Source organism: Tachysurus fulvidraco, chromosome 10 (assembly GCF_022655615.1).
Source record: "Tachysurus fulvidraco isolate hzauxx_2018 chromosome 10, HZAU_PFXX_2.0, whole genome shotgun sequence".
Lineage (NCBI taxonomy): Eukaryota > Metazoa > Chordata > Actinopteri > Siluriformes > Bagridae > Tachysurus > Tachysurus fulvidraco.
The window spans coordinates 5,743,960-5,766,796 of NC_062527.1; the positions used below are offsets into that span (position 1 = coordinate 5,743,960).

At 36.5% G+C, this 22,837-nt stretch overlaps 1 protein-coding gene across 3 annotated transcripts; it reads right to left on the reverse strand.

The window, feature by feature from the left end:
* Nucleotides 1-7: 7 nt before the first annotated feature.
* LOC113653950 (F-box only protein 7-like) lies at nucleotides 8-22,816 on the reverse strand. 3 transcript variants are annotated; one of them, XM_047819396.1, is made up of 9 exons: nucleotides 21,213-21,497; nucleotides 19,715-19,778; nucleotides 2,143-2,406; nucleotides 1,783-1,927; nucleotides 1,606-1,689; nucleotides 995-1,090; nucleotides 689-865; nucleotides 275-309; nucleotides 8-174 (listed from the first exon to the last, which is right to left on the reverse strand). In XM_047819396.1, exons 1-9 carry the CDS (start codon nucleotides 21,383-21,385, stop codon nucleotides 22-24), a joined length of 1,191 nt encoding a protein of 396 aa, XP_047675352.1. In that variant the 5' UTR covers nucleotides 21,386-21,497; the 3' UTR covers nucleotides 8-21. The 3 variants fall into 3 exon arrangements, 2 of the variants coding, with proteins under 2 accessions (XP_047675352.1, XP_027019654.2); XM_027163853.2 differs by lacking the exons at nucleotides 19,715-19,778; nucleotides 21,213-21,497 and adding exons at nucleotides 3,000-3,063; nucleotides 6,482-6,727; XR_003443233.2 differs by lacking the exons at nucleotides 8-174; nucleotides 275-309; nucleotides 689-865; ... (2 more) ...; nucleotides 1,783-1,927; nucleotides 2,143-2,406 and adding exons at nucleotides 18,713-19,148; nucleotides 19,258-19,286; nucleotides 22,800-22,816 and having other exon boundaries at nucleotides 21,213-21,271.
* Nucleotides 22,817-22,837: the final 21 nt, after the last annotated feature.

The window sequence follows — 22,837 nt, forward strand, 5'->3', positions numbered from 1 at the left end:
ATAAATCTTTTTGTAATATATTTAGTTTATTCTGTAATGTTCCAGAAATAATGTCCTCCCAGCCTCAGAAAAACGGTATAGGACTGGGGGTTGGAAATTTAGAATTGGAAAAATGCTACAATACACTCTGTATTCTTCCAGTGCCTTCCTTTGCTTATACTTCTTTTTGTAAAGCTGTGGAGTTTAAGTGAGAGTAAAGCATCAGTAAAGTTCACACTAAATGGCATTTTAGTTGAAAAATTAATTTACAATTTAGCATTTTCAATTTCTGTACCTTGTTCCAGTCTTTGTATCTGCGCCTAACTCCACCTTGAAAATAATTGCACACACACACAAAAAAAAAATCATTAAAGGCATTTATGAAATCAGGTTCAAGGCTATTACTGAACTGCCCATAGAGTTCAAATATAGAGAGATTGTTGTCTGTTATACAGTCTTTAATGTTGTGCTGTCCTGAAATGCAAATAATATCCTATGCCAGTATGATTAGACATATGCATGGCAGTGTACGCAAAACTTAAAACTTTTATTTACATACACACCAATCAGCCACAATCAGCTAGATCTATCAGGTCACTTCACAAATGCAGAAGATTCCTAGCTTGGTAACAGCACAAACTCTATCAAAAAAATTATCAGCTCTATCTTCAGTTTAACTCTATAGAGTGCATGTGTGATGTGCTGGTACCTCTGAAGTCACGGTTCACAAAGTGTTTCCAGAGTAAGGCATCTTGAGAAACCGAGTGCAGGTGTCTGCATACTTCAGACAGCCTTAGGATCGAGGGAACATCCAGCAGCTGCATTATACTTAAAAGCAGCTCAGAGGGCAGCACAGTCAGACCAAACAGTGCAGGCAGACCCAGTGCTGCAGAGTGAGCAGGAAACAAAAACACAGACATTTTGTGTATAAGTGGGTAAATATCTACTGTAACTAGTGTGCAAAGGGATAGAACAGTAAAGTCAGAGCTGGCTCTGATTTAAGGATAGACTGTACCTTCTCTAGCTCTTGCAATGAGTGGGTAAACCAACTGGTCCTTAAAAACATGAGACAGTTTCTGCATATCTCTGTAGACCAGTCCAGCATTTCCACCTATGAGGACAAAACCTCTTTAATTCACCAGACAAATAATTAAAAGCAGGGTCCATGGAAACGTGTACAACAAACACACTTCACATCTTCATACAACTGTACATACAAGACAATACAAAAAAAAAAGCCTAAGTGATAAAATAGAAGATTCTAGAATATAAATATAACAAGTTAGTTTATGTTCCTCATAATTATAATGTCCAGTTCTGAAATACAAAATTCTTTACAGAGCTAGACAGTGGTGTTACACTTGTTTAAATTTAACAGCTCTTCCATGATGTACTGCAGTTGCACATAAGAGAAAAAGCAACCATTGTTTGTTACATATACATTACAGCACAGTGAAATTCCTTATTTTGTATATCTGAGATTGTCAGCACAGGGTCAGACTATATCAGAGAGGGTTAAGGTCATTGCTCATGGGCTGGAGCTGAACAACTGACCTGCTAGCCATGAAAATAAAGACTAATGACGAAGATATTTTCATTTAATGTACATAGTATCATATACCGCACCTGCCCACTGCTTAGTCACGTAATCGTCAGGATTCAGTGCCAGTATCTGTGAAAACTCTACTGCACCGGTTGTCGTCATAGTGGCTGTGAGGGGGGACACAATGACTACACCATCAGCTGCAGCTACAAAGAATGAATGCAATAACAACACCTATGTAACAGAAACAACATGTGAACCTTTTATGACAAGTGTTCGGCCCTTCAGCACACCGACCATCTGAACTGGGCTGTAATCACAAAACGGGTGAAAGTACCGCAGCCTGCAGAGGCCCTCTGTTGCCTTCCAGCCGCTGGGCATTTCTCCGGCTCTGACATCACAACCCTGCACTCATCACATAATCAAAACAAATGACACATTTTAAACACCCAAACAACCACCAAGCTTTCTTTGTTTGATTGGTAAAAGTGACAACAGAGAATGCAATAAAGCTACACAATGTAAGACACACTAAAATATTTCATATTGATATTGTCTTAGAATTAGATTTATGTATGACATGCATTAATGGGGCGGTTCTGTATTGTGTGACCTCTGACCTGTGGCAGGAAGCCGGTCTCCAGCAGTAACACATGGGCTGCTAACAGCAGGCAGTCCGAGGTGCTGTTGCACTGCGCAGTCTGGTACAGTGTCTCTAGAGAGTGAGGAACCTTATCTTCCTCAGCTTCACAGCACAGCATGGGCCCAGGGATGAAGAACCCCATTGCCTCCTGCTCAGCCTCACCTCTGTCCATATCAGTCTCCTCAGTCTCACATGTAGCACATGCACTGTCTGGGCTCTCATGGCTGCTGCTGGTGCCTGACTGAAGGAATCAACTCAGAGTTGATGAAAATGTTATACATATATCTGATTATTTATTATTACAAGGAACAAGTCACAGTCTGAAACTTTGACTAAAAATGGTTAAAAATAATAAAAATGGCTTCTCAGAAAAAAGACACAGATTTCTGACATTCCTCTACCATCTTACAAGCACAGACAGGAAATATGCCAAACAAAAATATTACGATGATAGAAAATTATTGTAGCATAAACTCTGATGTCTTAAAATATGTAATGCAGTAGTTAGTAGTAGTTAGAAGAAATATTAATCTACATATCTACATTAATATAAAATATTAATAATTTTTAATCTAAATTTTTTAATTACTGTAAGATGCTTTGCGACAATGTCCAATGTAAAAAGCGCTATACAATTAACTCTGCATCAAAGTGAATAGAATAGAAATAAAAAATAAATCTGTGTAACATTTTATATATTAAGAAAAAAAAGGCATTTGAAATTATTACATATATTTACAATATATCATGACACATACACAGAAAAGTGTATTATGACATCTTTAACACAATACTAATATTATATTGTGATATCACACACATCTTAGCACTCACCTGATGTGTAGATAATCCAGCCGGACTCTGAGGTGTGTTCTGATCAGCTGAAACGTTGCTGTTACTGTGAAATGGAAGTATATAAGGTCAACAACAGCTCAGCCACAAAGCGTCAGACCACACAAACTTACTAACTGTATACTCAGGAAATAGTGGAATGATGTAGTGTAGCATGGTTTAACTTGTAGAGTTTAGAGTGTGTAAAGTGTAGAATAGTGTAAAGTGTAGAACAGTGTAAAGCGTATAGTTTAGTGGTGTGGAGTTTAGAGTGATGTAAATTGTAGTTTAAAGTGTTGTAAAGTATAGAATGGAGTAAAGAGTAACATACTGAACACAGGGTCAAACCTCCACTCCCACTTTAACATATGACTATTACCGCGACTGTACACTAATGTGATGGTATTTTATTACGATGTGCACCGCTGGCAGTTAGTTAGTTAGTTAGTTAGTTAGTTAGTTAACTAATTACCAAGCTGATGATTCATGCTGCTAGCTAGCGCGCATTAGCTGCATGGTTTAATTACTCAGGGCCGTAGCCAGCCTATTGAAAGGGGGTGGGGGTTCTTTTTTCAAAAAGTTTGCAGTTTTTCTCCTCCTTTTGTATTTAATTATGAGGTTCAAATACTTCTTGATTTTGGTGACCTTTTATGCACTGATTTGTGCTGGATTACCTTGTCTGCTAGTATCTTAACAAGCATGCTTTTTGATGCACCTAAATTATTTACTGCATTGTTGTCAAATTGCTTCCTCGTGTACCCCCTTTGTCAGTCCATACACAGTTCATAAGTTTAAAGACCACACTAACAACAGAATAGATTTAATGACCTTTACTGAAGTATTAATAATAATTATTTTCATCATCATTTCTTGACTCTCTGTCAATGCTTCTTTGCAGGGGCGGTTCTAGGCTTTTTTAAGGGTGGCTCCAGCCCCCCTGTCTGTGATCTCAGCCACCCTATAACTATAAGTTTAATTTTTACTTTCAAAAATAAAAAATAAAATGCAGGAAATGCAGGACGTGTCGTTGATGGGAAAGAAAATTATTTATCAGTTTGATCCAAGAGCGATTTTTTTCAAACGTGCGTCATCAGCTGTCTGCTTTATTTGAACGGAGAAGCACAGGCACGCGCAGCCAGAGCTGGAGGCGTTTATCTATAACGTTAATCGGCGGAAATCCGCAAAGACGGTTATAGAAGGTATTTTATAAAAATTAACTGAAAAGAATTTTCACAAATCCAGGGAATTTGGCACTCAAGAGGTTGTACAATGTTATGCTATTTGTGTTCAAATTGTTTGCATGATTGTGTTTTGTGTCTGTTTCTCCCACAAAAGCATGTTTTTCAAATAAAAAACATTTTTCTATAAGCCCACCATTGTTTAACTAATTTAACTACATTTCTTTTAAAATGTATGTATTGTGAGGATGTATTCATGATGGGCGTAAATTTCATTTAACAGTGGGGGGACGACAATAAATATAAAATTTCTCATGAGCAATTTGAGAATAAAGCAATTTGAGAATAGATACATGTCCCCACTGTGAAAAATCTTTTTTATCATTATTATTGTAGCATGGAGACTGCGTCATTATGGTTATTTTCAAAGGTTTTCTTCAAAGAAAGTAAAACTATTAAAAAAATAATCACAACAATAAAAACAAGGAATTGCTTCAATTATTGTAAAGAAAAAAAGGTTTAAAATTGTATTTAAAATTAATCAAGACACTTAATAACAATAGAAATCGATTTTACAAAAAACACAGTGGGGTCAGTTCGGACGTAGAACAAGTGCTCATTTAGTAAATGCACAGCTAAACAATGCATGGGAAACGGCTTTAGCGTGGTAGTTACAGTGCACTACGCAACAAGCTATTGTAAACAAGCTAACGATAACCAGATAAGTAATATTTTAATCGCTAATATAGCAGATTCATGGAAAATTACATCGGTAATCAGCATTTTTGCCGCAACTAATTTATGAATGAGTCTGCATCAACTCCATTAAAGAGAATCGCTTTATTTAAAGTGAATAAAATCCCCTACTTAATAGAGTTGAACATTAATTGAGCCGCAGCCACACACCTGACTCGTGTGTGCAGAGTAGGTGAGATGAACTATGAAAGCAGGCAGTGGGTCAAACCACTGTTAGGAAGGGGAGGGGGAACTCAACTGTTTCTAAATGCATTTTTGGGGGGGGGGGGTTCTACTTTCACAATTATTTACGTATACATACATATATTTTTCACAATAGAGAGTGCGATATTTTTTAAATAATTTTTTTGGGGGGGACAACTCTCGGATGGGGGGGTCATGTCCCATCCGTCCCCCCGGGATTTACGCCCATGGATGTATATTATGTCATCCCACAATTAAAAGGTTGTTGGAGGTACAGTTATAAAAAGTTGTACTACTACTAAAGCATGTTTCTGCTATAGTAGTGAACTTAATGCACAGACATTTGTGTGTGGCTATAGTATATATACAGTACTGTGTTCACAAAAAAACGACTTAAATTCTGGACCTTTGGCAGTGAGGGGGGTTCGTTCGAAGACTTCAACCAAAATTAATTCATTTAAAAAAGTAACGGGGTAACGCATCATATAGTAACGGTAACGGAGTTACTATATTTAAAAAAGTAACGCGTTAGAGTATTAGTTACTGTCAAAAGTAACGGCGTTACAAGAAACGCGTTACTGCCCAATACTGTGTATATCTTTGTGTACAAACGCACAATGATAAATGCGCGCATATCTTTTTCATATGTACATATTGAAGCCAGGCAAGCGCCTACCAGTAGGGGGCGTGGTTTTCTAATTATCCAAGACTTTCACATAAATTATGATAAAGACCACTAAGTGAAGTAAGGCAGCCAGAAAAACAATTTCCTTGCTTAGTATTATTTATGAACTCTCATCAACCTCATTACCCTCATTAAATATAATAACACAGGGTTACTCAGCTTTACAATCATACACAAATCTTTGAGCAACATATTTTTTTGATGAATTTAAAATGTTGACAATATCTATTATCTGTGTAGATGTGCAGTTTTGAGAAGACCAGAAACGCTGATGACAAAAGCAAACAATGTTCTTGCAAAGAAGTTCTCCGTGTTGAGTTAAATCAGCTTTGTGTTCTTAAAACATCTCCATCAACATACACTTGAATAAGGTAGCTACATTCTTCCAACTCCAATAAACGTAAGCCATCAGTTTCAATCCATTGTCCGTATTATGCTTTAAGAATGAAATGGGATGGACACAAAAGGCCAATGGCAATAGAAACAAAAGTTTCCCATCAAGAAGCCAGTACAAACACTGGCAAACCTCTTTCCTTCTAATAGCCTACTGCCTTATACACATGCCCCCCCCCCACGCCCCCACCTCCCGCCTACGGGCTTGTTACTTATGTTATTTAGCGGCACTAGATTTCCAAAGTCTACTGTTTTCTGTTTAACTCTCATTGTTGTACAAATAAAATGACCTTTTTTCAGCGAACACTACGGGGCCGGTGGTGTCCTCTGTGTTCTCTGTCGTTTCCTCCTCATCGCGCCGGAGAAGATTCTCTACAGCCGCCCTAACTGTAGTAATAATCTTCTTCATTATTTATTACTTCTCGTAATCAAAGTAACTTCAACAAACGCATCACTCGCACAAAGTTCAATGTCTTACTGAAAGCTCCGCGTTGTTTACTTTTGAATGTGTTCTACTTCTATTCTCTATGACGTCGGACATCGATTGGTGATTTGGTGACGTTAAATTTTTAAAGCAAAATATAAATAATTCATATCATGTTCCCCAAAGTGATTAAAGATGCTTGAAGCTGAAATTAATTGACTCATAATTTTATCTTAATTATTCCACAGAATTTTTTTAACATTCATTGCCAGGTCTTATAAAAGCTTTGGACAGATTTTTCATTAAATACTTATTTTTTCTAGTTGTAGCTATGATACCAAGTCACACATCCACATTGATCCTTTTTGTTATTAATAATAATAATAATAATAATAATAATAATAATAATAATAATAATAATAATAATAATAATTGTAGCGGCACAATGATCTTAAAGCCGCCGAGGAGCTGAGTGGGGAGCAATAAAGTCGTGACACGTTAATCATCCTTGCAATTTGCTGTTTATTCTCCATCCGTTTGAAAGCTTGTTTCTATATAGCAATGTATAACAGTGATTTGCTCAAGTTCAACAATACTGCTTCTCAATGCATATATTATTCTCATACCGTGATTATACGTTCAACCAAAAAAAATGTGCTCCTACACTCAGCCCCACATGCTTCCAGAGCTACACACAGGTGTTTGATGTCACGCTTGCCTGTCTTCATAACCTGAGAGCCCTGTAAAAGGTTTAATAATTGTATTTCTCTCTGGGAATTGTTTTGGCTCAGATGTGGATAGATGCTCAAACATTGACTGTTATATCTGTTATCTGCCAAAGTAAATGTATTTCATATTTGAAAAAAATGAGTGTGCAGTTGGTAACCATGGTTTTAAATGTTTAGTGTTTTTTGTAATGTTTTAGATGTGGATAAATGCTGAAATGCTCACTGGCTGCTATTTTGGGTAGCCGATGAAGGTAAATGTGTGTTTGTGTGTGTGTGTGTGTGGGGGGGGGGGGGGGTTACTATTGGTAATCTAATAAAAATGAAATGGGGAAGTTGATCATTGTGTTTATGAAAATGTTTAGTGTTGTAATAAAACATATGATGTATTGTTACTTTTGTTTTCTTCTGTTTTAGATTTAAGTCAATTGTTGTTTCTCCTGTTTTTTGTTTGGTTCCCTGGCTGGCCGGTCTCAGTGTGTGCTGCATGGTGGAACACGTGTATTTTGTTGATTGTTTGTTTGTGCATGAGTCCGGTTGGCTGTGGTTTTGTTTTTGTATTTCTTTTTAAACACCCTCCCAGCCTTATGTCGCCAGCTTGATTCCTTGTGCTTGCTTTCTCTGTGTGTGGGCCTTTCTGTGTATGGGATCCATGTTTGCTGTGTTTTCTTGAAGTGGTTGAGTGAAGGTTTATGTTTTGAGTTGTGTTAGTTTTATTTGAATTGTGCTGTTTTTTTCTTTTCAGTTGATATCCGTTGGATGTCTCCCTACGCTTCAAGGGTCTGCCACACGCCAGGAAACTAGCTAATATAAGAGTGTGAGCTGGCTGTTAACATCTTGGAGAGCTGTGACCAAATTTTGATGAGTTATTTATTTAATTATTTCATGTCTGTGTTTAATTGTTGTGTATATCATTTTCTGTCCTATGTTTTAATAAATCTTACCTTGCAGGGGCGATTCTAGGATTTCATCTTTAGGGGGTCTTAGCCCTCAGTGAGAATTTAAAACAAGAAAAGTTTTATATTATATATTATATGACTACATAGTAAGCCAAATGTTATGGTATTATTTAAAATGGCAAACATGGACACCAACATTTTATGCATGATGTAATGATGCCAGTCTTGAATCAAATCAGTTCATGTGCATTCTCGGTGTGTCCAATGAATGCAGTCAGTAATAAAAAATATTCACAAGATAAAGACCAAATCACTCTCTCACTCTTTCTCTCACTCACTCACTCACTCACTCACTCACTCATTTTCTACCGCTTATCCGAACTACCTCAGGTCACGTTGAGCCTGTGCCTATCTCAGGTGTCATCGGGCATCAAGGCAAGTATACACCCTGGACAGAGTGCCAACCCATCGCAGGGCACACACTCTCCCATTCACTCAGGCAATCACACACTACGGACAATTTTTCCAGAGATGCAAACTCCGCTCACACAAGGCGGAGGCGGGAATCGAACCCCGACGCCGACATTTATCGATCAAATCAATAAATGTTATTTTTTATTTAGTATTGAATGCATTGTTTGCATTAATGTTTTGTTTGTGCTATCAACTCTGGTAATAAGAATAGTGAAATTAACGTTATAGAAAAATGCCTCCAGCTCTGACTGTGCTTCTCTATTGAAATAAAGCAGACAGCTGATAACGCACTTTTGAAAGACTACAACTCATGCGCGTAACTGCAAAGTAAAAATATACGCTCTAGGATCAAACTGATTAATAATTTTCTTCCCCATCGATGACATGTCCTGCATTTTAACGTAATTTTTATTTTTTATTTTTGAAATTAAAAATTATACTTATATATTTACCTATAGTTTTAGGGTGGCTGAGATCACAGACGGGGGACTGGAGCCACCCTAAAAAAGGTCTAGATCCGCCCCTGGTACCTTGAATGATTTGTAGTGTTTTGTTTTTGGGCTGTGCTCTCTAAAAGTGTTTCTCTTTAAAACTAATTTTGAAGGAGTGGCGTAGTGTTACAATTTGTTTAATATTATGTCTAACAAAGGGCTGTACAATCCTCAAAATACTGCACTGTGCATTCATATCTAAAGAAAGATTCAAATAACTAATTTATTCATGAAATACCACAGGAACATTAATTTATTTAATTTATTTAATAATAAATTAATTAATTTAATTAATTTATTTAATCAGTGTATCCTAAATGTCAAAGTAATGAATAAATGAAAAAGAAAATATAATTATTTTGTTTAAAAATTATTACAGTTCAAATATATATTACAATTGATACATTGTTTAAGAATAAGGAAAATAAATAAAATGCAGAAATAATGCATGGTAATACATGCAAGTGTGATGAAATTTCTTATGACAGTCATGCAGAAACCTTAGAGAGTGAGATGATGCCTGAGTGTGAAATGGTAAGTTAAAGTTTTACAATTATTGTTATATAATTATTGTTAATTACAAATAAATAAAAAAAGTGTGACAGAACTTTTGAGCATTAATATTGAATTTAACTAATTTGCAGTGTGATGTTTGTTAATATTGAAATGGATACAAGCCGATTGTGGAACCTTTGATGACCGTGAATATGTGTCTATTACAATGTAAACTGACTTGGTGGGTTTTATGCACTTTTCTATTTTTCAATTCAATTCAATTTTTAATTCAAGTTTATTTGTAAAGCGCTTTTTACAATTGACATTGTCTCAAAGCAGCTTTAAAGAACATAAACATAGAACAAAAGGTTAATATAAAGAATAATATAAAGATTAATAGAGTACAAAATTCGATTAATATTGGATATATTTAAAATATTTTGCAAGAATATGTACATTATTTTTGTTGTTTATATTTGTGTGTGATGTTTACATGAAGTTTGATTGATTACTTGAGTAAATCGGTAGAAAATGTCATGTTAACGTCACGTTCTAACTTCACGTGTGCTAACAGTTATGGATATATACATTTAAAGATAACTATAAGAGTAATATGTTGTTTAAATGTGATTTGACTGGATAGATGTTAATGACACGGTCTTATGGAATGAAAAAAAAACAGGTCAGGTGGATTGAAAAACAAAGTGGAAGCAATTTCACAAACTCTGAGAAGTGAGAAAGCGAGCCACCCTTGAGTATTTCAAATTCAAATTCAATTTATTTGTATAATGCTTTTAACAATTCCTATTGTACTTCACAATTATGTGCCACTTTGTGTTGGTCTATCACATAAAATCCTAATAAAATACATTTTTGTTTGTGGTTGTAAAACAGACAGCTGAGTTATTTTTCTCATCCTTACATCTTTCAGTTTCAAGACTGTTATGAAAAAATCATGACTTCATTCTGGTTCTTTAAAAAGTCCACATACATCTTTTTGTAATATATTTAGTTTATTCTGTAATGTCCCAGAAATAATGGCCTTTCCCTGGTGTCACACTGGTGGTTCGTAACCTAGAAACCAGCCAATAAGGTCATGGTGTTGGCGTGGCAGGATGGCCTGAAGAAGTGCATGTCTCTGATAGTCATCATCTCTGATGACACTGGGGGAAAAAAAGAGGAATTTGTAGAGGAAAAATTTGAGTGTAATGCCTCATTATTTATTTTTCTTTGCTGATATAACCTTTTGTAAAGCTGTGAATTTTAAGTAAGAAAGAAGCATCAGTGAAGTTCACACTAAATGCCATTTTAGTTAAAAATGTTATTTACAATTTAGCATTTTCAATTTATGTACCTCGTGCCAGTCCTGGGGCTCAGTGTCTGCTTGAAAATTCAGTGAGCACACACAAAAACAAAAACAAAAAAAGGCATTTATGAAATCAGGCTAGTATAGGTTCTTGTCAAAGAATAACATTGCACAATATTGTTATTTGCACTCCCACACTTTATGTACATAACTGATCGTTCATATTCTTTATTCATATTTTCTATATTTTATTCATTCTATATTCATATTTCATACTCATTCTGTCTATATTGTATCTCATCGTCTGCATTGTTTTCTTGTATAGTAAAGTGTTATTTATGTCTGTACCTTTGAGAATCACAAACTGCTGGAACCAAATTCCTTGTGTGTGTCAACACACTTGGCCAATAAATCTGATTCTGATTTTGATTCTGATTCTGATTCTGAACTGTCCACAAAGTTTAAATAAAGAGAGAATGTCTGCTGTCTGTTATACAGTCTGTGCTGTTGTGCTGTCCTTAAATGAAACAATATCCTATGCCAGTATCATTAGACATTTGCATGTCAGCATATGCAAAACTTTGATTTACATAAACACCGATCAGCCACAGTCAGCTCACGTGACCACAATTTGGTTCTTGTCAAAGATCAACTTTGAGAATTGACTAATACATCGCCCTCCTTGACAGATGTCATTGTAATGAGATAATAAACTTCACCAACTTTCAGCGAACATTACGGGGCCGGTGGTGTCCTCGGTGTTCTCTGTCGTTTCCTCCCCATCGTCCTGATTAACATAATAATAAATAACTGCCACGTTTGCAGCTACGACCGAAACCAGCAGGAGTCCCAAAGAAAAGCTCTCTACAGCCGCCCAAACTGCACTCATAATCTTCTCCATTATTAACTTCTCGTAATCAGAGTTCAACAAACACATTACTCGCACAAAGTTCAGTGTTTTTCTGAAAGCTCCGCGTTCTTTTTCACATTTTACTTTTAAATCTGTTCTACTTCTATTCTCTATGACGTCGGGCATCGATTGGTGACTGATAGCCAAAAAGAATCATTTTAAAAGCAAAATATAAATAATTCATATCATGGGCACCAAAGAGATTACAAGATACATGAAGCTGAAATGATTTGACTCATAATTTTATCATCATTAATCTCTGGAATAATGATGATAAAATTATGAGTCAAATCATGGACATTGCGATGGACATTGTCTCAACGCAGCTTTACAGAAAAAATGTTTATGTAAATTTATAATTATTCATTTATACTTGATGAGCGTCTCAAAATATGTGATCATGGGTTGCCAGGTGTTCTAAAAGGTTCGGACAGATACTTTCATTAAATACTTATTTTCAAGTTTCTTTATTGACATTTCGCTACATGTTGAGACATGCAGTGGGACGAGATGTCGCGTCTCACAGGTCAAACAGTGCAACATCCATACAGACATTAAACATAAAACAAAGCAGGGGGCAGGTACGGACTATGCCATCAGTACAAAAAATACACCCAAGAAATAAATATAAAAATAAGTATGTAAAATATACAATGCTTCCCTTGATATTGTACACGTGCAACACGAGGCATTCAAAGTCAAGCAGCTGGTAGCGGACTACTGCAAGATGCAATGTGCAACACGAGCATGTAAACATGTGTATTGTCTGTAGTACACCGTTTTTAGTTTTGATGTGCCAGTGTGTTAATGCTGTGGTGAGTGCGGCTGGTGGCGGTCAGGTGGGTCACCTCACAGGAGGCTTGTATATTTTCGGGTGTGGCAGTGGAGGTTTGAGTTCAGGGCTCATTAGTTGATGGGTCATTAGGATTTCCGGTGACATTCAGGTGAGTGTTATAGAGCTCAGTAATTGACCATGGCTCTGATCATAATCAATATCTTCTTGCTGCTTATCAGTATTGTTGTGTTTAAGTTTACTAACACTCATTGGTTTGCAGTGATTGGTATCTACCGTATGTCACGAGCTTGTTAGCTAAGTGCTGTTTGGCTGGGCAGGGAGTGTGCAGGGAATCTTAGCTGATTATTATCATGACTATGGCTATGTGCTTTGGTTGCCTGGAACTGATGCCGTCTGGACCCGCAGCCTTCCTCGCTTTGATCTTCCTGAGCTCCATTCTCATCTGGGCTTCTGTAAGGGGCAGTGTGTATTGGTTGGAGTGGGGACTGGAGGGAATTGGCAGGGGGGGTTAGCTGTGTTGTATGTAGGCTGTGAGCTGATAGCATTGCAGAGAGGGGTGGGGCTGGAGCAGCTTGCTGTGGAAGCAGAGGAGGGGGTTGCAGCAGAGGGGACTGGATGGGGGCAGGGGAGGGTGGCTGATCAAATCTGTTAAAGAATAGATTTAGATCATTCACCCACTTCTGGTCACCCTCAGCCTGACAGCAGGGCTCTTCCAGTTCCCTTCATTGACTTTTACCCTTATTGGTCTGCTGGAAAAGTAACAAATGTTTCTGTGGCTATTTTATTTTTGCTTTTATTAGAGAATTGTCAGTATGTTTTTCTAATGTGGCCAATGTTTCTGAACCTTATTGGTGATTCAAACCTGTGCATGCTTTTGTGGGAGGTGTATATACATGATAATACATGTGTGTGAATGCTGTTAGTCCAGGTAGAGCTGGAAGGATTTACAGATTGCTGTATATCTCAGTTGCTAATGAATTTCTGAAGTGATTTTTAAATGATTTGCATGAGTTGCAATTTTACCACTCTAAAATGTATGTATTTATTTTTTTATTTTTATTAATTTTTTCATTGCAATACTGTCACACTTTAAAAGCAGAGGTAAAGTGTCGTCTTATTTTAATGCGAGTAAACCATCATCAGAACCACTTTAGAAGACCTTATGCATAAAATACAGCGTATCTAGTCCCTCAGTCCTCACTTTAACCCTCCCTTTCTCAGTCCACAAGTTTTCTAGTCATGCCTACTTGACAATTCACAAACACTACCCTTATGTGTACCTCTGTGGCTGAAAACATTCACTAAATTAATGTTATATAAAATTATATCAGATTAATATTTTTCAGTTTTTTTTCTTTATCATCCTTAGTTCTAAACAAAACTACTAAATATTAAAATTTATATAAAAAATACTTTTTAGTGATGTCACAAATTTGCATAAAAATATACACTAAACAATAGTTTGTGTGTGTGTGTGTGTGTGTGTGTGTGTGTGTGTGTGTGTGTGTGTGTGTGTGTGTGTGTGTGTTCGCATTTTTTTTCAACACAGGCCTGTGTAATGGGGTAATGGTATTGGGAGTATTTTTATTCAAATTTGTGATGTCACTAATTTGAATAAAAATCCACTACTTTGGCTAAGGAGCAACCCCATTCATGTGGGGTTGCTCCTTAGCCAAAGTAGTGGATTTTTATTCAAATTTGTGATGTCACTAATTAAATTGGTAATTCAAATTTTGTAGTTTTGATTAGAATTGATTTATGCCCCTAACCCAAATGGGTGTCACCCCGTTTTGATATCTCTGCCCCACACATACATACATAACCCAGGCACATATTATGGCAGAACCATCTGGGGCAGCTGGCCGAGGGGATATTTTTATCAATAAATGAACTCAATGAGTAATATTATGGTAATACTGGTCAAATGTGTTTTTGTAGTACTGTGTGTTGTACCGTGAAAGGTTAAGCTCCGTTTCACGAGGAAGACATTCAGTTCTCTTCAGCACTGGAAAGCTGATCCTATATTAACATGGGTCCTGCTTCTTGCCTTATCGTAAGCCTTTTTTCGCTTTTATCCGCCTTGTAAATGTTTCAATCGCTTTCTGCTAATGTCAGACATGCGCACTGAACACTCTCTCCGCCGCATATTGACAAGACACACCCCTTTATGCTCATTGGCTACACGTTTGTTTTGTTTGTCGGCCCAACTAAGTTTTCTGAAGCATTTCTCAAACAACGTACACCCCACCTTAAAGTGACCATTATCCTACTGAACTCCCTGTTGTGGCCAGGTTTCAACTTTCTGCTTCAGTATTTCTACGGCCATGTCCAGGTTGGCAGCCATCTTGATCATGGCTTGATACTCAGAACTATTTCAGTTGACTGCTGTTTTGGTTTGAGGATTACAGGTTCATTTTTATACAGTTTGATCTTTTTATTTTCTCTTGGACTATTGCCCCTCTGTTGGGAGTGTTCCTCAGTTTTGACTTTTGCTCTGTTCTCCCTGTGTCATTTGCTAATTTATGTTAGCAAATAATTTATGTTATCCGGACCCCTGGCCGGATTATTTTTCTGTTGTGCCTGGCAATTTTGACTGTTCTTTCTCATTATTCCTACCTCTGCAATTTGAACTACTTATATTAAAGCCTTTCATTGCCCTTAGTCGGTGCTCTGCAGTCCATATTCGCACGACCCTTATATAAGACTATGTGATAAGTAATTGACGATTCTAGCATATGAATGTAAGTTCTTTTATGTTCCTCATAATTATAATGTTCAGTTCTGAAATGTCATACAAAATTCTTTACAGAGCTAGACAGTGGAGTTACACCTGTTTAACAGCTCTTCCATGATGTACTACAGTTGCATATAAGAGAAAAAGTAACCTTTATTTATCACATATATATTACAGCACAGTGAGATACTTTACTTTGTATATCTGAGATTGTTAGGAGGTTGCAGGGCTCTCAAGTGTCACTCATTTCGGTCTTTTGTCACGCTTTCCCAACCACACATTGTATTTGTAACGCAGAAAAACTTACTATTTATATATTTATGGAAAAACTTACTATACATATATTTAATATGCCAGAGTCCCAAAATGTATCTGTCCGCACCGCTGTCTCTATGGAACCGGGCATGAATCAAGTGCGTCTCCCCTGGAGTTCTTACTCGAGTCTGCCACTTATCAGCCAATCAAAAAAAGGCTACACAATAGCCAATCATAAAATAGCACTATTGCATCTAGGTAAGATTTAACAACAACTAATGGAAAAAAAAGCATATTCTGGAATTGTTCACCATCATTGTCATTCACCCACAAGGAAAACCACTGGAGCTGTGAGCATCACTTTGAGTAGAGTAAGTCATCATCTCCTGTTTTAATGTTACAACAAATTCACAACTTGTTTGACACAAATAATGACATTTTGACTGCTGTTAGAGATGTGATGTTTCCCAGATAATCAGCATCAGTTTTTCATGTGTCTGTAGCTTAGCCAACAGTTTTACAGCCTGTTCACTGACAACACCTGCTCAGAACAAGTAGTCTAGTGGTTCTCAAACGACTAATAGTTGTCCTGTGGACAGATTCTCCCACCTGAGCTCTGCAAAAGGTTAACAAAGAGAGATGAGGCTTCACGGCCTCAACGGCTCATCCAGAGTTACCTTGGGCCTCTTGACTGCTTCTCTGATTAATGCTCTCCTTGCACAGCCTCTCAGTTTAGGTGGTCGGCCATGTCTCGGTAGGCTTGCAGTTGTGCCATACTCTTTCCATTTCCAGATGATGGATTGTACACTGCTCTGTGGGACGTTATTAAATCGCAAGAAAGAGGATATGGTTCAAATACAGCTGACTAGTGGCATTAACATAACAACACATGTGCTGCTAGTGACAAACATGTGGAGCTACTATATCAAGTCAAAACAAATAACACATTTGAGTAATTTTAATTAAGTCTGGCAGACATTCCATGTAAGAAAAGAGCCTTTTTGTAATCCAGATTTTTTTCCCTTGGAAGCTTGGAAGATTTTTTTCATTAACATGAAAATGCTTAACATGCTTAAAGGAGATATGTCTCTAAGCTTCATTTTACTACACAAATGACTGTTTAGTAAAAGCACTAAACTTTTTACTGCTACTTTTTAGTAAAAGCATCATTTCAGCATTAGAATGTATTTGAGATTGAACAGTGTGTATTCATAAACAAAGAGCCAGACTCTGTATTGTGTGGTGACATTTTGATTTCACGTTAAGATCCTATTATTATATTAAAAACAGGCAAAAAAAAACACCCTACTCTCTCACAAACATTTTATTATGCTCCAATCATATGTTTTAATAAAAAAATTAAATTATCAGTTGCTGAAACCTAGGTGCAGAAAATTTTCACATACTGGTTATACGGGTCCTTCTCAAAAAAATAGCATATTGTGATACAAGTTTATTATTTTCCATAATGTAATGTTAAATATATAACTTTCATATATTTTAGATTCATTGCACACCAACTGAAATATTTCAGGTCTTTTATTGTTTTAATACTGATGATTTTGGCATACAGCTCATGAAAACCCAAAATTCCTATCTCAAAAAATTAGCATATTTCAGCCGACCAATAAAAGAAAAGTGTTTTTAATACAAAAAAAGTCAACCTTCAAATAATTATGTTCAGTTATGCACTCAATACTTGGTTGGGAATCCTTTTGCAGAAATGACTGCTTCAATGCGGCATGGCATGGAGGCAATCAGCCTGTGGCACTGCTGAGGTGTTATGGAGGCCCAGGATGCTTCGAAAGCGGCCTTAAGCTCATCCAGAGTGTTGAGTCTTGCGTCTCTCAACTTTCCCTTCACAATATCCCACAGATTCTCTATGGGGTTCAGGTGAGGAGAGTTGGCAAGCCAATTGAGCACAGTAATACCATGGTCAGTAAACCATTTACCAGTGGTTTTGGCACTGTGAGCAGGTGCCAGGTCGTGCTGAAAAACTAAATCTTCATCTCCATAAAGCTTTTCAGCAGATGGAAGCATGAAGTGCTCCAAAATCTCCTGATAGCTAGCTGGGAACAGCCTATTCGTTCAGAAATTTCTTTCTGTGTCTTACCCTCTCCCTTGAGGGTGTCAATGATGGCCTTCTGGACAGCAGTCAGGTCGACAGTCTTACCCATAATTGCGGTTTTGAGTAATGAACCAGGCTGGGAGTTTTTAAAAGCCTCAGGAATCTTTTGCAAGTGTTTAGAGTTAATTACTTGATTCAGATGATTAGGTTAATAGCTCGTTTAGAGAACCTTTTCACGATATTCTAATTTTTTGAGATAGGAATTTTGGGTTTTCATGAGCTGTATGCCAAAATCATCAGTATTAAAACAATAAAAGACCTGAAATATTTCAGTTGGTGTGCAATGAATCTAAAATATATGAAAGTTAAATTTTTATCATTACATTATGGAAAATAATGAACTTTTATCACAATATGCAAAATTTTTGAGAAGGACCTGTATTTGTGACCATTTAGGAGTCAATGGAGGCACATGCCATGACTCGTAAATCTATATTTAAGCTTAAGAGATTATTGCCTCTGCAAAGAGGTTACATCACATTTGACGGATATTCAATTCAACAGAGAAAGGAAGCTAACTGAAACACTGTTGTCTGAATTAATGATGAGCACAAATGAATATGCAAAGCGGTTTTAAATCTTCTAGTAGTTACAGTTTAAAGGAAGAGGTTCAGTGCCATCTTGTTTTAATGCGTTATACAGTGACCCATATGATTTCACTCAAATTGCTCCTCATTCATTTTTTGCTATTTGTGAAGGTTGCCAAACAAATCAAGTCAAGACTCAAGTCATATATAAATGACATCAAGCGTATGTCAAAGCAACGGTAGCTTTATAGCATGAGACGCATCGGTCAGTTAACATTTCTGCTCAACCGTTTTGGTAAAAAATTATATATTTTTTTAATTGTATTGCATTTTGGGAAGCAAGGAAAATGAGCAAAGTAAAACTGTTGGCTTTAATCAAGAAAAAAGAAATTGGATCTGACAGCTGAGTGATTTTTCTCTTCCTTACATCTTTCAGTTTCAAGACTATTATAAATAAATCATGACTTCATTCTTGTGCTTTAAAAAGTCCACATAAATCTTTTTGTAATATATTTACATCATTCTGTAATGTCTCAGAAATAATGGCCTCTCCCTGGCCTCTGCAAATGGTGTCACACTGGTGGTTCATAACCTAGATACCGGCCAATAAGGTCATGGTGTTGGCGTGGCAGGATGGCCTGAAGAAGAGCATGTCTCTGATAGTCCTCTCCACTGATGATGCCAGGGGAAAAAGAGGAATGTGTAGAGGAGGGATGGGATCTTGGAGGTGAAGATGAAGTGTAGAAATTTGAGCGGAATGCCTCATTATTCTGTTTTGCTGTGCCTTCTGTTGCTGAAATATCCGTGAATTTTAAGTAAGACAGAATCATCAGTGAAGTTCACACTAAATGGCATTTCAGTTTAAAATTTCATTTAGAATTTTGCATTTTCAATTTCTGTACCTCGTTCCAGTCTTGGGCCTCAGTGTCATCTTGAAGATCCATTGCACGCGCACACACACACACAAAAACATTAAAGGTATTTATGAAATCAGGTGTAAGGCTAGTAATGAACCGTCCACGGAGTTCAAATATAGAGAGAATGTCTGCTGTCTGTTATACAGTATGTGCTGTTGTGCTGTCCTGAAATGCAAAACAATAACCTATGCCAGTATGATTGCGACAATGTCCACTGTAAACAGCGCTATACAATTAACCCTGTATCGAAAGGCATAGTGTAAAAATTTCTAACAAAGTTAAAATGTGACATTTTAAATACTGAGTTAAAATTAAATAAAAGGCATTTCTAATTATTATTTATTTACAATATATCACGACAGACACATTCAAGTGTATCATGACATCATTACCACAATACTAATATTATATTGTCATAACACACACACATCTCAACACTCACCTGGTGTGTAGATAATCCAGCGGGACTCTGAGGTGTGTTCTGATCAGCTGAAACGTTGCTGTTACTGTGAAATGGAAGCATCTAAAGTCAACAACAGCTCAGCCACAAAGCGTCAGACCACACAAACTTACTAAACTGTGTGCTCATAAAATAGTGAAAAGTGGCGTAAAGTGTAGCATGGTTTAACTTGTAGAGTTTAGAGTTGTGTAAAGTGTAAAGTTTAGAGTGCTGTAAAGTGCAGAGTTAACTGCACAGGGGAAACAGTTAGTGATGGCCGGTTTGTGAACAAAACGTTCTTTTGAACCGATTCTTTTTAGTGAACTGGATGAAGCAGTTCAAGAAATCGGACTGATTCATTCTAAACAGTTCGCGTCTTGAGTCAGCGCTGATCCACAAGTTACTAAAGTTACTCACTTTCGGACATGCCTGACAGCCCCTCCGATTCTAAATAAACTAATATCCCGGAGTATATGTAACTCCTGTACACTGAACTGAGACATGATGTGCTGAGAGAACTGTGAGCTCGAGCTGTTGATACTGCGAATGCGTGAATCACTGAACTGATACAGCGAATTGTCAGTACACTGAACTGAGAACTGTTTCTTTCGGATGCGTCTGACATACTGAGAACCGATGACCTGTTGTTACTGCGCATGCGTAAATCACTGAACTGATACAGCAACAAATGGAAATGGTTATGATTTAATGTCTTATCAACGTATGAGTGTTTATCTCAGTTGCATTAGTATTTGAAACAACTGATGGAGCGAAAGAAACATTTCAAAATTATGCTTTTTTTGTACGTTTTTGCAGGTTGATGAAGATTGGTTTATTAAATTTATATATTTAATATATTTATTTTAACACGTAAAACACCCACGTTTGCACATCAAAGCCTGTACTGTGCGTTTTAGTTGCAAAACTTAAATGTAAGAAACGTATTCAACTAAAGTTCTTAACGTGAACTTAACGTGAACTTTTCAAATGTGTTAAATTGATTGTATTGTCTGCCGGCAGCGGCGGGATGAAGGAATTTACGTCATGGCGTCATTGTGAATTATGTCATTACGTCAGGACGTAAAAGAACTGGTGAACTAGATTATTGAACTGGGGGGAAGAACCGGTTCGCGTAAAGGAACCGAACTTCCCATCACTAGAAACAGTTATCACACCTCAGTTCAGGAGAACAGACACGCTGTGACATGTTTGTTGTGGATTGTTGCTACAACTTTTAACATAAACCTTTAGCATACTGAACACTATGTCAAACCTCCACTCTCACTTTAACATAAGACTATTACCGCGACTGTATAATAATATTATCATGATGTGAAACGCTGACAGTTAGTTAAGTTAACTAATAACCGAGCTGATGATTCATGCTGCTAGCTAGCGCGCATTAGCTGCATGGTTTAATTACTTATGTTGTTAAACTGCACTAGCTTTCCAAAGTCTACTGTTTTCTGTTTTACTCTCATTGATGTTCAGATATAATTACCTGTTTTCAGCAAACACTACGGGACCGGTGGTGTTCTCTGTCGTTTCCCCCTCATCGTCCTGATAAACATAATAATAAATAAGTGCCGCGGTTGCAGCTACGACCGAAACCAGCAGGAGTACCAAAGAAAGACTCAATACAGCCGCCCAAACTGCATTCATAAACGTCTCCATTATTAATCAAAGTAGTTCAACAAACACATTACTCGCACAAAGTTCAATGTTTTTCTGAAAGCTCCGCGTTCTTTTTTTACGACTTTTAAATCTGTTCTACTTCTATTCTTTATGACGTCGGACATCGATTGATATTGATATCCAAAAAAAAAAAAAACATATTGAACCTTCTTTGATTCACAACTTGAGTCTGTTTTACATCTTTTTTTGGCATTGTGATCATACAAGGAAACTATTGCAATATATTTCCCAGTTTATTGTACAGAATATATATGGAATATATATGAACACTTTCTTTCAAGGATGTTTTGTTTGGGTCAAGTCAGGTCTGTGATCTGGATTGAAAAACTCAAAGTCAACTCAAAGCCACCCTCGAGTATAACATGCATAACCATAGCTATGACCGGACGCGACTTGTGAATACGATAAGTGCACTTTATTTCTTTCAATTTTGGAATATGACATTGCATCTACGATTACAAAAACGATTTCTGAACTTTTTTCTTTTTTATTATCAAACATTTGCTTAAAGAATACAAAAATGAAACACCTTAAAACAGAAGAAAGAAAAAAACGGGTTCAGGACTAGCCAAACATTACATAACATTCAAATTCAAAAGAAGGAAAGAGAAAAATAAAATAAAATAATCTAAAATTACTAAAATAAATACAATTCATACAAAAACACAAAAAAGTGAGCATACAATCAAAGTTTTTTTTTTTACATGAGGTAAGATTTAAAACAAATCTTAAAATTTTGTTGAAAGTGAAAAAAATTGCGGAGAACTTTATGAATAAAATAGAAAACAAATGCAAAGCTATTGCTTCTCAAGACCGAAAAAAACAAACAAAACATCCTTGAAATAAAGTCTTCATATATATATATATATATAGTCTACAAATATCTGGGAAATGTCTTCCAATATTTTTCATGTATTATCACAATGCCAAAAAAGATTTCAAATCAAAGAAGGTACAATTTATGTCTATACTCAATTTAGACACAATGAAGGTTTGTAATACAGATGAATAAGCTTAAAGGAAATCTCTTTCATCTTATTTAACAATAGATATCTATTAGGAAGTCTCCAGCCCTTTTTTTGCAAGATATTATCCACTAAACTATTCTATTTTGTAGCAACATAAGGAATGGATATAGAATCATTAAGAAAAACATAGTGAATTGTAGCAGATTCTACCTACATATTTTTCAGCAATGTCTGGGAGAGGAGTTTCAGAATTTGTCAAAAGAAAAATTACGTTTATATACGTTTATATATGCAATAACGTGTTTTAGAGACTGAATGTTGCCTCCGTACACTCAGTAAGCTCTGCTATATTTACAGATTATTCTAAATGTAAATGTAGACCTTCATATTCTATGAAGTGTGTTGATAACACCATTTATGCTTACCACTGTGTTCCAGTGTCTCTGAAGTGCCATTTCACCCT

Excerpts from the sequence above, each read along its gene's own strand:
- LOC113653950 (XM_047819396.1), bottom strand. The coding sequence starts at position 21,385 with ATGGAGACGTTTATGAATGCAGTTTGGGCGGCTGTATTGAGTCTTTCT. Across the intron at positions 1,091-1,605 it reads CGTGACTAAGCAGTGGGCAG|GTGGAAATGCTGGACTGGTC; the intron begins GTGCGGTATATG and ends TTGTCCTCATAG. Across the intron at positions 310-688 it reads TGTGAACCGTGACTTCAGAG|GTGGAGTTAGGCGCAGATAC; the intron begins GTACCAGCACAT and ends ATTATTTTCAAG.